The sequence below is a fragment of the Rhea pennata genome, chromosome Z, assembly GCF_028389875.1.
Source record: "Rhea pennata isolate bPtePen1 chromosome Z, bPtePen1.pri, whole genome shotgun sequence".
Lineage (NCBI taxonomy): Eukaryota > Metazoa > Chordata > Aves > Rheiformes > Rheidae > Rhea > Rhea pennata.
In genome coordinates, this window is record NC_084702.1 from 20,691,376 (window position 1) to 20,706,806 (window position 15,431).

General features: G+C 35.2%; 1 protein-coding gene across 6 annotated transcripts in view; it reads left to right on the forward strand.

The window, feature by feature from the left end:
- The window catches only part of CCDC171 (coiled-coil domain containing 171), a 152,110-nt gene that overhangs the window by 59,760 nt on the left and 76,919 nt on the right, over positions 1–15,431 (forward strand). For all 6 annotated transcript variants that reach the window (XM_062600270.1, XM_062600272.1, XM_062600275.1 and 3 more), the window contains 5 exons: positions 180–368; positions 6,590–7,094; positions 7,848–7,964; positions 13,377–13,603; positions 14,251–14,433. In XM_062600270.1, coding sequence (XP_062456254.1) covers positions 180–368; positions 6,590–7,094; positions 7,848–7,964; positions 13,377–13,603; positions 14,251–14,433 — 1,221 coding nt within the window. The remainder of the gene's footprint in view (positions 1–179; positions 369–6,589; positions 7,095–7,847; positions 7,965–13,376; positions 13,604–14,250; positions 14,434–15,431) is intronic.

Below are 15,431 nucleotides of genomic sequence, written 5' to 3' on the forward strand. Positions count from 1 at the left end.
CAGGGAGTGATCTGAATGAGTTTTTTTTGTTTGTTTGTTTGTTTTTAATTTCTTCTAATAAGCATTTTGAAGCAATTGTAATTTAGATTTTATACTGAGCTTAAATTGATATGTAAAATTAATGCAAAAATATATTTTCAGGAGGTAAAATATATTTTTTTTGAAAATTCCTATAACAGATATCTCACCTAGAATATGTTTGTAAAAACAAATCTGATACTATGAAGGAGCTTCAGCAGACCCAGGAAGATACGTTTAATAAAATGGCTGAACAGATGAAAGCACAGGAAAACTGTTGGCAGAAACAGAAAAAAGATTTGGAGCAGCAGTACTCTGGTCTCCTTGGGGAAGTTCGTGCAAGGGCACAGGTATGGTATTTATCCTGGAGCTGTGAAGTTCTGATTTTTTTTTAATTGTAAATATTTAATAAATTATTTCCATAGTTTGAGTTCCTAGCAATTTGGAGTTGCTTGAGAATTTTAATATATCTTTAGAGTAAATAAATAGATAAGTCTGCTAGTATTAACCTCGCTTACTATAGAAAATGAATGGCCGCTTGTTTAAACGTTTCAGAAACATATTGCTTAATTTAGCTGTGAAATAGCCAATAACATTTTTGTTTTGATGATGTTAAAGCTGTAAGATGAAAATTGTTTCTTGTATGAATTATGTAGAGCAGCAATTACCTTTCAGTGTTATGTTTTGCAACAAGTCTGTAGAGTAACAGAAGTTCAGATTCATTTGGGGATAAATTTAGATACATACATTCTAACCCTAGAGACAAAGAGGGCCTGTTTATATAGATATGACACGAGAAACAGTTCTAAAATGTACGATCATCGTCACTGATTGTTAGAAAAGTTATTTACCATCTAAATATTTCCTGCCATTCTACAGCTAGAACTCAGTGTATCTATAGTCACATGTGTTTGGAGATACTGTGGTCAGATGTGCTGTGGAATACAGGAAACAAGTTATGGTGTGTTGTAATTGCTGTCTGAATCTTTCTGCAGCAGGAGAACGGTGTAGTTGTTTCTGATTTTAGGCTTGGAAATCTTTGTGCACTTAAAAGCATGTTTATAAAGAAAGTATATTCTTTAGACAAAATACTTCATTGTAATTTCTTAGGAAAGAGGGAAAATCTTACATACATGTTTTGCTGAGATTTACCTTTCATATTGGATGCTTGCAATGCTAAAACAGACCTATAAGTGGAATAAATAGGATCCACACTGATGCTAAGTTCCTGTAACATCCTGTAAGTTTCATTTCATGAGATCATCTTAATCAAAAGGAATAATACAATGAGGGATTTTAATTTTAAAAATTAGATTCCCTTTTTATTAAAAGAAATACGGGGTTTAGCTATTCAGACTCCTGCCTGCCATAAATACCATATGAAACAAAGGCCTATGTAAAGTCCATGAGAACTCTAATGTATGGAGGAGAATTTGAGCTGCAGAGAACTGTACTGTTCTGGAGGATGGTGCTGAACCTGCCTTTCCTCTCGAGCAAGTTTTGTGGACAGCGCACTCAGCACGTACTAAAAATGCAGCTTTGCTCAATGGACTGTGCATTAGGCATGTCTTCTGGAAACGTCTTTGTCAGTCACCTTGCTGTGAAAAAGAAGCTACTGAGTTTTTGAACAGGAAATACTTTCCATTACAAACATTTGGGTATCGTTTCTAATGCAGGTTAATGTAATGTTGGAATACAAGCTGATAGTGTTTTAATTTAGGCAACTCTGTGACTGCATGCGCTCACCTGGTTTAACAAAACTGCCTCCTATTCATGCTCATGTTCTGTCTTGACTGTGTTACTGTTTAGTGTCAGTTTAGAACAAAGACAGTCTAATTTCCTGTGGATTTTTATGTTGTGGCAGACTTTGGGCCTGCTAATTCCAGGTAAAGATTTCCCAAACTGGAGTCTGTGGATTCTATGATGTCTGATGTTAGGGCTGTTTAGTCCCGACTGCTTGCTTTTCAAAAAAAATTAACTGTCTTTTGCATATTTCATTTTTAGCCTGTAAGCTGTACCAGTCAATGCAAGTGTAATGTAGTTGGCCTGTATTCTACATTTTAATGCAGGCTTGCTGAGGATAGTGAGGAGCTCCTTTGGGATAAAGATGCAACAATTATGTTGCAGTATTTTATGTTTTATGTTGCAGTATTTTATGTTTTGCTTCATTTTTGCAGCCTCTCTCACTATTTCTCCCCTTTCTCAAACTGTGAGTTCATTTGTGTTAACACCCTAAGTTTGAAAGAAGATTTAGCTTTCAGAGTTCTGGGAAGTTCTTCATTAAGCCAAAATAAGAAGCTCTTCTTGCCTGTACTGTTAGGATGTAAAGTCATCTAAAGAAAACCGCAGAGAGTAAATTACTGTGACTGTTTTCCTAAGAGTCCAAGTGGCTGAACACCTCTTGCAATCAAGTCGTAACAGTAACTTACCCAGAGGGAAGTAAACATGGGTTAAGAGCAGGGAAGGATCAGGCTGTAGGGTTTTCACATTCCAGAGTGTGATCTACAAGTGTATTCCTGGTCTTAGGCAAAGAGGGGTATGCAGAAGAATCTGCAGAAGCAGAAATGGCTGTTTTTGGAAACATGTTTGAAAGTTTAGTAATCCTGGCTTTGTAAATATGTGTAATATGGTAAATGGTATCCATCAGTAGGTACACTTAAATTTAAGGAAAAATGCTGATCATAAAACAATGGATAGTTTTCACATAAAACTTGATCAGTGAGTATGTACTGCAGCAACCTTGGCAGTTTGTTTCTTCATCTTCAGTACTGGAGACCTAGTCAGTGTGCCACAACTCTTTCATAGCCTGTGCTTGCAAAGTTTTTGCAGTCTTGCAAAGACCAAGACACAGAAGACTACTTCTTACCTTGATCCTGCTCAGTTAATAGATCAAACACAAGTGCAGACTGCATCTATTTGCAGAGCTATGGGTCTCATCACTTTAGCATGTTTATTCCAGCACTGTAAGGCAACTGTGGCAATTAATTGCTGTATTTCCATCTAAAGATCTGAATGTTCATTACAAGCAGTTTGATGAATTAAGGCTTTTAGGTGCTAGCTGCATTGTGTAAAGGGAAACTAAGTGATTCTTGATAGGTCTGGCATCAAGTTGGTGGTACGTCATGGAACAAAGCCTGCATCCTTTTCATCCTTTTTTTTTTTTTTTTTTTTTTTCATACTTCTGTCTTCAGCTACTGTGCCATGCTTTCCTCCATGCATTTTATCCTCAAAGTTACCAGATAAAACTTCTTTAATTTTTGATATATGTACGAAGGCACACTAAAGTTCATACAGGTCTCCTAGATCTCTATGGGTGAGTTGATGAAGTTAAATGAGAGTTCTGACTGCACAGCAATGAGTGGTGTGGATGGAGTTTCTTAGAATTGCAATGGAAAAGAAGGCCTTTTCAAAATGGTGGTCTTAGTCTCCTGATTAAAATACAGCATTGCAATTTGGAAATTTTAGTAATCGTGACACCAGCCAGTCCTTCTGTCCCTAGCCAGTACTATTCAGGGTCCCTGACCTCAAATGGGTTCTCTAGGTATTACTAAATACTGTTTCACAGCAGTTGCTGCCAGTCAGCTGGATGATGTTTCACATTTTTTTTCCTGTAGGACAGAAACTCCCAAAGTGGCTTTCTTGCAGATCAGCAACAAACAAGACTCGTTATAGATACTACTGTTCTTAGTCCACGGTCTCCATACTGTTATCAGAGCTTAAAATAAAAATCCTTTTTCCTCACCCTTGGTAGGAGTGCAGTTGCCTTAATATGATAGTGCGTGTATCCATTTGTATAGTGTTACTGTGCCCATTGCTTAGTCTCACAAAAATTACATATTCAAACAGTGTACAGTCTAATAGGAATTATCCTCTGAATTTTAACTCTCAGATGTTTGTCTGTTATTTAGACATTTATTAATCCATCCCCATTTTTTGTGGCATCCACTTAAAATAGTAAGGCTTTTGTTCTGATAATGCAATAAGAAGTTGTGAGAGAAAAATCCTGTATCTGTCTTAAAAAATGTTAATTTCAACAGGAGAACAAAAGATTAGTAAGTAGGAAAGGGAAAAATCCTGTAGGGAGTAAAAAGCATCTTATATTGTTTTTTTTTTCCATTAATAAAAATGCTTTGCTTTTACAGCAAGAAAGGTGAATTAGTTACGGCTGTGGTATTTTGCAATTTTATCAAGTCGGTGTTGTAACATAAAGCAAAACAACTGAAATACAGGAAAACCTGTTGGAGTCAAAGTGTCATTAAGTTTCTAGTTTCCAATTCTATCTTTTTGGCGATATAAAGGATAAGGATCAAGTAAGAAATAGTATAGTTTCTGTTTCCTCCAGGAGCATCCAATTTTTGTTAAGTATTTCTGGAGTCCGTCAAACTCTGTAACCCACTAAGGTTGAGTTAAACCAAAAGCACAAAGTTCAAACACTTAAGGAGGTCAGCCTACCAGCATTTAGGAAGAAAATTCTATGTTGCTTTCAAAAATTGTACTTTGAAGAAGACGCTAGAAACAATATACAATAGGAGAAAAATTATTATCAACCATTGGAAACAAGCTGTATTTTCTTACCATTGTTTTTTTAATTCCTGTAGGCAGAAGGCTATATAATTTTACAGTAAGAGTGTCTTGTTCAGTTATGTTTATTACAGTATAACAGTAAGCTTTAAAACCTTAAGTTTTTTAAAAAGAATAAGCTTTTAACAGCCAGAGCACTGAATGTTACTACTGGTTCCCAACAGCAATATAAGGATCATACTTTTTTTTTTTTTTTTTTTTTTTTTTTTTAACCTGAACATGGCCTTTTATGAGTTATGACCAGAAACCGTAAGCTGTTTTCTAAATCCTTCCAGACATGCTATCAAGCTTTTTTTTCCTGCAAAAATCAAACGCTGTAAATCATGTAGTAACCTAAAATATTATATATATTCATACTTAATTTTAGAGTAGATGAGTGACATACAATGCCTGTAAATAGAATTTTGAAATTAAAACTTTTAGTTGTCCATTCCATCTCTGTGTAGCTGGAGGTATTTAAATACTAATGTTTTACACATACTCAGGTTTTATATATGCCATTCTGTCAACATCAATACTATGAAATCATCTGTAAAATTAATCTGCTGATATTTAATTTTTGTCGTAAAAAGGAAGGCTTACAAGTTTGTCTTCCTCGTCCAGTTAAAATTGTGTCTCTTTCCAAAAAATAATTAAATATTTTATTGGCCAAAAACATTCTGAAATGGTGACTAGGGTACATCTCTACAGAAGCATGGGCTGTTGTATTTCCGTTACATTCTTTGTTTGTTGAATGAAGGAGAAAGAAGAAACTAAGATCCCCTTCTTGCTTCTTCTTGCGTCTGATGATGGCTCTTGGACCTGCAGCAAAACAGATCTATGAGTCCATGGCTGCATGACATCATTTTACTTCTCCTTTGACTACTGCCTAAAGAAATAACTCCTGCTCCATTTTTAACAAAACTGTTCAGGGCTCCAGGAGAGGGAACTGAAGCTTAAAGTAATCCTGTCTTTTCTTTGTCTTAGTAACTTTTCATTCTACTCACGTTCACCTACTTATGTGCATATATTGTAATAGGAACTTAAGCAATTAACTTTAACCTGTGTGCTCCTTATGAAAAGTGCCTACAAACTGTTACTTCCTTTCATCACTGAATCCTGTTTAAATTTAATCTTAAATGATTTTTCCAGTCACAGAGGGACTGTGATACATCAGGAGGCCAGTCTAGATTCTCTGAGGTCTTAGTCTAATACCTAGATTCCTGGGTAAAAACTGCCCATCATCAGAAGGAACCAAGCTGTCTAATCTTAACTCTGGAATTCCCTAGTTTTTTAGTTTCTTCATTTTGCTACTGTAGTTTACTGTTTTAAATCTTCTTCTTTGCCTGTATAGGACACAGAGGGAGAAAAAAAATAAGTTCTGCAAGTTGAAAAATCTGTCATGACACGGGTCAAAATAAAATGTGTGTACTACACTGTTCTCTAGAAAGCATAATTCTGTATGAGACCTAATTAATCTGTGAATATATAAGTAGGGGGTTGATTACAAAGTAATTAAGAGATCACCTTTACTTCCCCTTTCCCAGCTGCTGCCAATCTGTCTAGTTCTATCTTCCAGAGTTTTCTTTTTTTTTTTTCCCCTCTCTCTCTTACACTAACTTTCCTCTCTTCTTTGAAGAACAATTGGGCCATATAACTGGTTATTGTTAAGCCAGCTCATTCTACTAGTGGACCTTCTGTATTCTATCACAGTACTGGTGGATTAGCTTGAGAAATCTGGTATCTATTCACAGATGAGCATTATGGCAAGTTTTCCTCATACCATTAATTTGACTCTATTTATCTGATTAAAAATTTTTTTGTTATGACAGTGCTTTGGCAATCATGACTAATAATCTATGTTTTTTTTTAATTCATTATCATTTCACCTGAATAAAGGAGAATGAATTTTCTGTTAGCTTTTATCTAGCTAAACACAATTTTGTTATTTTTTTAACTAATATGTTCTAGCTAATGTTTCTTCTGTTTTTATTTTCCCCTCCTCCTGCAGAAATACCAAGAAACAGCAGAAAAAAATAAGGAAAGATTTTCTGTTCTTGAAAAAAAACGAGAGAAGTTGGCCCTTGAAAATGTACATGTGAAAAATACATTAACACAGATTCAGAAAGAGCATTCATCTCTCCTGGCTGCTTGTGCGCTAATGGCAGGTGCCCTGTATCCTCTCTATGGCCGATCATGTACTTTGTCTACCCAGAGAGACCTTCTCCAGGACCAGGTCAACATTTATGAATTAGTCAATCAAGAAATTAGAACTCTGGTCCATGCTCTCTCTGATGTAGAAGAAAAGAAGCAATATGAAGCAAAGATAAAGAAAAGAAAATGCAAAGGCCTGATACGTGTATTCCGGAAAGGTGTCATTGCAGTTTTGGCAGCCAATAGACTGAAAGTCATAGGGCAGTCTTGCACTGCTCTCTTCTCCTGGGTAGATGGCTTCAAAGAAGGCGTTGGAATCCTAGTTTGTGTAGGGGACTCCAAAGGCAAGCATGATCTGTCAAGTAAGCTGATTGGTTGTTTGATAAGTGTTATGTCAAATTACACGGTTGGTATATAACAAGTAATATTTATTATTAATAGAGTGTAAAGACAGATGTAACAACTGAACATAACTGCCTGAAGTCAGAGATTATATCAGAAGCTCCCCAGAAAGAAAATATTTTTTCATATAATCCTGACAGACGTAAAGTTGTACTTACACTTGTGGGCTCGTACTGTTTGATATTCTAGACTTTCACATTACATGTTGCAGAAGTGGATGCTGCCACAACTCTGTGGTTCTTTTCAGACAGTACAACTTTGTAATCTCCATATATGACTGACCATCAGGGTATTTTTTTGTTAATGAGAATTCCTCTTCTTTCATAAGCCTCTTGCTTATTTCCTACTAGAATTGCCAAAAGTTACATTTTTATTCAGCTAAAGTAATAGTACAGGATTGCTGCATTGTTTTGTAGATTGTGTGATCCTTACTTCCTTTCTTATTACTGTAAAACCAGACCAGCTCATGCTTCTACCTAAAAAAGCAAAGGTTAACAAAGAGCTTTTGTCAGATTAGAAGATGCATTTAATTTTCTGTTTTAATAGCTAAAATTGTCCAAGTATAGCAAATATAGTCTAAAGTATCCTGAAGGAAGAATAATTTGGGGGCTTTTATACTTATTTTTGATTAATTTCTGGAAGACCTGAAGATATATTTGTGTGCCTTATCTGTATTACTTGGTTTTATTGCTAGATATGATTCTGTTTCACAGGAAACAGAAAGGAACAAGTTCACTGTGTTGAAGCACTCAGCTGGTTTTCTAGTTCTGACCTCCTTGCTGCAATAATCAGTTCTGTGGCTGAATTACAGGATGTTGTTAACAAAACAGGTAATTTAAAAAAATATATTCTTGTAGTAGAAGACAAAAAAATCAGAGTGTTTATATGACTTCCTTTGTCAGGATTTTATATAAATTATTTTGAATCAAACTTCTGGAGAGCTATGTTATTTAAGCATTCTATATTGGTGTTATGATATTTATTCTTAATAATTTCTGTACATAGAGCCAGGGAAACATAAGGGTAGAGGGTGCTTCTAAAATCATCTCTGGACATCTTTGTTGTGAGAGAGAGAAAAAAATATGTCCACACCTTGCTTATAGATACTTGTCTAACCTGTTCTTAAAAGCTTGCAATGAAATAGGATTCACAAGTTTCCAGGTCTCTAGTTCTGCTGTTAAGTTTGAAAAACATTTTACTGAATTCCAACATAGTCTTTTATGATAGAGAATGCCTACACCATTTCTCTCTGTTTGGTCTTTTGTTTTCTTTACTGTGGACCCCAAAACTGGCCATATTCACCTTGGGGCTTTACTACTGCTGATGAAAAAGAAATAATTTCCTACTGTGTTTTATATGTTAACCCATATTTAATTTGGGATTGGGCACTCTTTTTCTTTCTGTCTTACTAGAAACCTAAAATTTTTCAGTTGCTTTATTTTTTTTTTCACACTTATGTTAATAATGTTTAGCTTGTCAAAGCCAGTGAGCTAGTCATGTAACCAGGATTTTTTTGGGGGAGGTATGGTGTAAGTTCTCTCTTACTGTAGTTGAATATAGGTATTGTCACTGTGCATTTCAGTGGCTTTTAGCTGCTCTCAGACAATTTTTAATTCGTGCTGGAGTTTCAGGTCACCTTGGAGAATCTGCAGGATCAGAATACTGCAAAGGAGATCTGGGCTGCTGAAAAGTGCCCAGTTTTGCCTTACCACAGTTGCTCTCCACTCTTTGCTTTTGTTAAGTCAGTGGGGGAAGAGCAATGAAGAATAACTGTCTTGGAAACAAGGATTTCTGTATCTGTCAGTTATTTTACTGTGTGATTTGTTTGTGATAGGAGTGTGTGAGTTGGTGCAGATCAGAGGACTGTCTCATTCACTTTTCCGTCTCTTACGGTGCCTGCATCTAGTTAATTTGGACACAAAAATTTTTTTTGTGCATGATGTAAAACTCCTTTGTTGTTCTAATCTGATTATTCATGCTAATCAGATTAAAGGCTAATTATTTCTAATGCCACAGCATTTCTGGTTTCTGAAAGACCATTCTGTTTGATAGTATTTTTTTTTCATCTGTTTAAAAAAAATTTTTTACTTGCTGTTTTGTTTTTGAGAAATAAAGACCTCTCAAATTACGCACACTACAGCATTCTTATTTTATGTCTCTACCGTGTCTCCTGTCTAACTTTAACATCCCTAATCTTCTCAGTCTCTCCTCACATCTTACTGTACCTGCAGAAAATTTTAATACCATTCTCTAACAATGTCATCTTTTGATTCCTAGCTATTACATATCTTTCTTAGTCAAGCATTTCTTTGCAGTGAAGATTGATAGAAGACCTCATTTGATTCCTCTGCACTAAAGTCATCCTTAGTTGTTCTCCATTTCCTGATAATTCCAAACAATTTTGTGACAGAATAAAGAATATTGGAAGAAAGGAAGCATAATTTACATAAATAAAAGGAAATTATAGGACAAAGAGAATGTGATACAGTTCAAGCCTGAACAGTGGGCTAGTTCTAGAAGTCAGCCATTGAATCAAGAGTTTTGAATCAGTTTCAGAAACTTTTCTTGGGTCATCTAGCTTTTCAGTAGTTTAAATCTGCATCCTTACAAAACAGTGTTTGAACTGTGTTTCAAAATACTTACAGAGGAGATACTGCAAGTGTTCCTGTGTATAGGCAGCTGAACAAGAACAGCAGATTGAAAGAGAATCAAGGGTGAGAATTGTGACAGTATCATGGTACTGAAATGACTAATTTTTGTACTCCAAACCTCATGATATTTTTCCTGTATTGAAATACATGAGACTTCTGATGGACCCAAATTACTTCAAACTTCTGTATTCTATACAGTTTTGATGCTCAGAATTAGCGAGAGCCATGCTGATAAAGTTAGGGCTGCAGTTTGATAAGTCTTTCGTAGCTCCTCTCTATTTAAGTCATTTTCACAGAACCCCAAAATCTAACTGCCCATGTATTACATGGGATTCTGTTGCTCGTGGGATCGACCTTTCTTAAGAACCTCTGGTTCACCAAATTTTAATAAATATGAGTTAGAGATGAAATTCTTGGAAGTACCAAAGTAATGTGAGTTGGAAGAAATATATTTGAAGAAAGAGTTGCATAGTTAAAACTCAAAGATATGTGTTCTTTTGTGTTATGTAAATCATATTTCAAGTAGGGATTTAACTCACAAATTCACTTAAATGATTTTGAATTTTTTTTGTATGTAAATAAGCAACTGAGAGGCATCTACTCTGTTTAGATCTTGAAAGTCAGTCAGTTCTGGTTTCAGATTAAACTACAAATCACAGGAGAGAGTAGGCACAAGACAGTGCTATGATAGGATGTGGAATGGCTTAGTGTGTTAAGACAAAAGATGCACAGGTTCCCAGGAGGCATTTGAGGCAATTGAAAGGAACCAAATTCAGATCAGTCAGATAACACTGGAACTTGTGGGTTGTGCTCTGTGGTGCTTTAAGGTAAAAGGGAAGAGATTGGCACATTCCTGGCACATTTGAGAAACAATCTTTTTCATATATTTTTGACATTCATGATCATTTTCCTTTGCTCTGCTCATTAGTAGTTTGGTTTACATTCTGACATGTTGTCTTGGAATAATCTCAACTTCAGCTTGAATAGTTCTTTAAAATATGTTTTTGGTAAGCTTAGTCTTTTTTTTAACAGAAGCTGTGTTACAGTAAATCAGAGAAATAAAAGGTTAAGTTTGTTTGAATACAAATGTCATCAGCTGTAACATACACAGAATCTTTGAAGCTTAGCATGAACATTTTAGTCTTGTATAATATACGGAGTTCATTCTTGCTGAGTTTTCTATTTCACCAGAACAAAGCAAACTAGAATTCTTTTTTCATCTATCGCTGAAGTAAGATTTGTCACTTTTCATTGTCTTTTTCTTCATTTAATGTAAAATTAATTGCTTCTTGGCCTGTGACTGTATTTGTGTAATTCATTTCTTAGATCATTAAATACTTTTACTGTAATTCCCTGATTATTTGTGGGCATATACTTAAAGTGTATATGCTGAAAGTGTATATTCTCTTCTCACTGGTTGTAAATATAGTTACTTGTAGAATTGTGTTTTATTCTCATTTCACCTTTCAAAGCAGTATATGACTCCTATCAACAGATTTTTGTTTTACTCAAAACCACTGTTCATTAAAAATTAAACAGAGGTGGTGCTTTACTTTTTTTGTTTCCCATCCCAAGAAAGTTTCTTCAGCTGTGGGGAAATACTAAAAATGCAACCAGGCTGATTAACTGGAATCCTGATAGTGAGGAGGAATGATGATTTCAGAATACTAAAACACAATTTCCCAAATTGTTATTATTAAAAATTAATTTTTATTATAGGTGAAGTGAGAGTTCTACATGTACAGAAAGACCTACCATGCTAGGTACTGCACACACAAAACAAAAAGATTATGCTTTTTTGTAGACAGATTGTATCCTGTTTAGTGAGATGATAACGGGAGGAAAAATGAAGAAATAGCTCACTGGCAGTTTCCTTGCTGTAATAGTTACCAAAAATCACAGACAAGATTTGGTGGAATCTTGCATGGAAGGCAGTACAAATGTTCCAGTTTGAAATTTATGTTATTTTTCAAACTAATATTGTCATCATGATCGGAAAAAAGAGATGGCCTTTGAAACTGAAAGATAGGTAGAAAAGGGTTAAGTTGTGATATGTATTAAAATGTTGAAAAGTAGTTTGCCTTTAATGTGGTAAGTAAAGGGAAACCAACATAAGGAAGAAGCCTTGTTCAAGTGCAGAAAAAAGCATTAGAGTAGCAGTTTCTTCTGGATATGAGGAGAATAATCTTTTTTGTGTCAAAGAATGTTTGATAACTGAAGTGCAAAATGAAAATGTTGGACAAGATTTTTAGCTTTAAAGGTGAATGGAAAGAGACATATCTTAGACATGGAGAAAGGAAAGATTTACTACTAGAATGGGTTGTGGAGAGCATGAACTAAAATACGTCATTTCACAAACAGGAATGAAAGGTAGGCTGATGTTTTGAAACCGCATTGGAGGATGGCTCTGAAAAAAGAAAATTTGACTTTATCATATGCTTTTTTTTTTTTTCTTGCTTGGGGTAGATTGGGTCTCATATATATAAATGATGCATTCTTTATAATCAAAATCAGAGCTAATCTAAATATAGCAACCATCTTGGTTACTTTGAACCTTTGGCTTTATCTTTATAATGTATAAAGAGTTTTTACACTTAAAGTCACCGTGGTTGTTTTTTCTCTGTTCATAATTTTAAGTAAATATTTTAATTCACTGCAGCAACAGGAGATCTGCTTTACACTGAATGTAAATAAGCTCTTCCATGCTTGTCATCTTGCACTGATAGTATCATAAGACAAGTAATGACAGATTAAGACCTGCCTAGCAGAGGGAAAACTAAATTACAAGACTTTTATTAAGGCATAAATAAACCTATTAACTGTTATCTGGAATACCAATTAGTGGAAGGAGCACTGACAATTTTATTTATCAACATTAAACACAATTATTAATTACAGACCTGACGAATCTAGCAGTAAGCAGGACATGTTGGGTGTGCTGGGGCCTTAAGTCCATTATATGAGAAGGATGATTACCAAAATCCTATGGGGAAATAAGTAATTGTAGCTGTAAAATTTTAATTGCCTTGGAATAAGGTAAATTATATTCTCTTGTCTCAGAATATAAATAGTATGGCATTAAGGTACCAAGCCTCACTAGTTTTGAACAGCAAATGATTTAGTCTGTAAAGGGTGGGGGCTGAAAACACTCAGAAAATTTGCATTGTAAATATTACAGTAGACTGATTTACCTTTTGTGGTTACATGTGACATCTGTCACTTGGTTTGCATTTAGCTTGCCTCAGTCATACGTGTTTTGGGAATCACTAAGTTAGAACATCCAAGAAGGACTTAATGTATAGTATTGGAAGAGAATATAAAAACAACTGGGACATTATTCTTTGACAACCAAATCCAATTCTTTACAATCCTTCTTACCCTTCCTATCCAAAGATTATTAGAAATAGTTTGTTCATTATGAAGATTGTCCTAGTTTCTCTGAGGAAATCCCATGAGCTTGCTCTTCCACGCCTAGTTTAATGGAAATTTCCCACACAGTACATTCAGAGAGATGTTACTTGTTACCCCATCCTCCCAGATGAGAATAGTAATCAACTTAATGTTTCTTTCTTGTGTTGTTATTTTTTGAAGATCCAAATTCCTGGCTTTCTGGACATTTGCTTGTAAGTGCAGCCAGAAACTCTTTTTCAAAACTTATGGAGAAGCTTAATGTAATAATGGAGACTGTTCCGCTAGACAGCAGCAGAAACATTACTTATGTGGAGAAGGACTCCTTGGTACAGAGGCTGGCTCGTGGACTTCATAAAATAAATGTTCAGGCCCTAAAAGCTGGATTATATGACAGACTACCCATTATGGTATGCATATTTATAGTGATACGTCCTGGAAACAGTCGGTTGACAGCCTAAATATTATGGTAGAGCTCTCTTGATAATATAGTTAATTTTATTTTGGATTCTATATAGGTCAGTTACATTGAAGTCCTATATAGAAAACATAACTTTATTTACAACACCACGGGCACAAAAGGCCCTGAATAGATCTTATTTTTATTGTTATAGTAAAAAAATTTAGGAAAAAAGAATATGTATTTTCCATGAATTATGTTTTAAGTTCTATCAAAATTGTATATACTTTATAATAACAGATCTGTTACTCTACTTAATTTAAAGGTTAACGGTCTTTGTCTCTCTCCTGCTTACTATTCTTTCTTTAAATAAAGTTTCTGTGCCTTTCCCCAGTAATAGAAATGAAAAGATAAACTTATTTTCGCTCAGAATCTCTCTTTTATCATACAACTTCCTTGAAAATTGATACTTTCTTGAGAACAAATTTTTCAGTAACCCTCAATAGTAGATGAAGCTGGTTCACATTTGTGTATGTATTTGAGATACTGAGAGCAAATGACAACTTTCTCTCATTTGCTTAGGTATTAAATGTGATTGATTTTATTGCTAAAATAGCACATTCTGTAACACACAAAATTGTTTCCATTTACTAACAGAAAAGCATAGCATTCTTGCAGAAGCAAATATTTGAATTTACACAAAGGCTTCATACAGCAGAGGTGGAACGCCGTTCACTACGCTTAGAACTTGCAGAATTCAAACGGAATTTGAATGAGATGAAAAAAGAAGCTGACAAAGCCCAGAGCCTGCAAGAACAATTAAATATGTTCAAGCAATCTGTAAGTATATTTGATTTAGAAAAGACTGCTTATGGAAGAGACCTTCTTACACATATTTTGATTTGTGTTCTTTAGAAAAACAAGTATAAAACCAATCTACTATTAACAGAATTTTCCAGAAAACTTTCCATGTAAATGTCACTGAACTATAAGCCAGATGTATTTAAAATAGTTTTCTTTCCATGGGTATTTCTCTTTGATTTGTACAGTGAGGTATTCCGTGTAAATTACATGTCTGTTCTTCAGTAACCCAGGGTTTCTTCCATAGGTTGAAGCAGTTGGTGTGGCTTATATACTAGCAGAAGAATTATAGATGTTACTTCAAAAGAGTAGAGTCAGCTAAAATGCAGAGGTTTAATAAATACGTTCATGACAAGCTCATAAAACATAAATGTAATACTTGAACTCTGCACTGATATTCTTGAATATTACAGGAAGTCTTTTACTGTAGCTTTCAGTTTACTTGTAGGAGGGAATTTATCGAAAAAAATCTTTCTACGTTCTTAATAGCCTATATGCACCAAGTCCCTCTTATCCTTTGCTAGAGCTAAAGGGTTTACTTCAGCACTATGGGTGCAGTAACCTGTAAATAGCACCATCTGGCAGGTGTGAAGAGAGACTAGAAAAAGGTTGCTTAACCACTTAAAGCTGCAACATAGCAGGGAAAAGACAGAGTGCTTGAGGGATTTATCCTCACTGCTCTATGGCTGGATTTCTCTGTGTGCAAATGTGTTATTCTGCCAGGTTGTCAATTTGTTCCCCATCGTTGCCCAGGGAGGTTGTGGACCCTCCTTCGCTGAAGATATTCAAAGTCTGCCTGGATGCAACCCTGTCTAACACGCTCTAGGTGACCCTGCTTGAGCAGGGGGATTGGACTAGATGATCTCCAGAGGTTCCTTCCAACCTCAACCATTCTGTGATTTTATGATTTGCCTTCAGTCCCTGTAGGAGGGAAGCTACCTGCACTTTTTCAGGATGTTGGAGACCCACTGGCATCT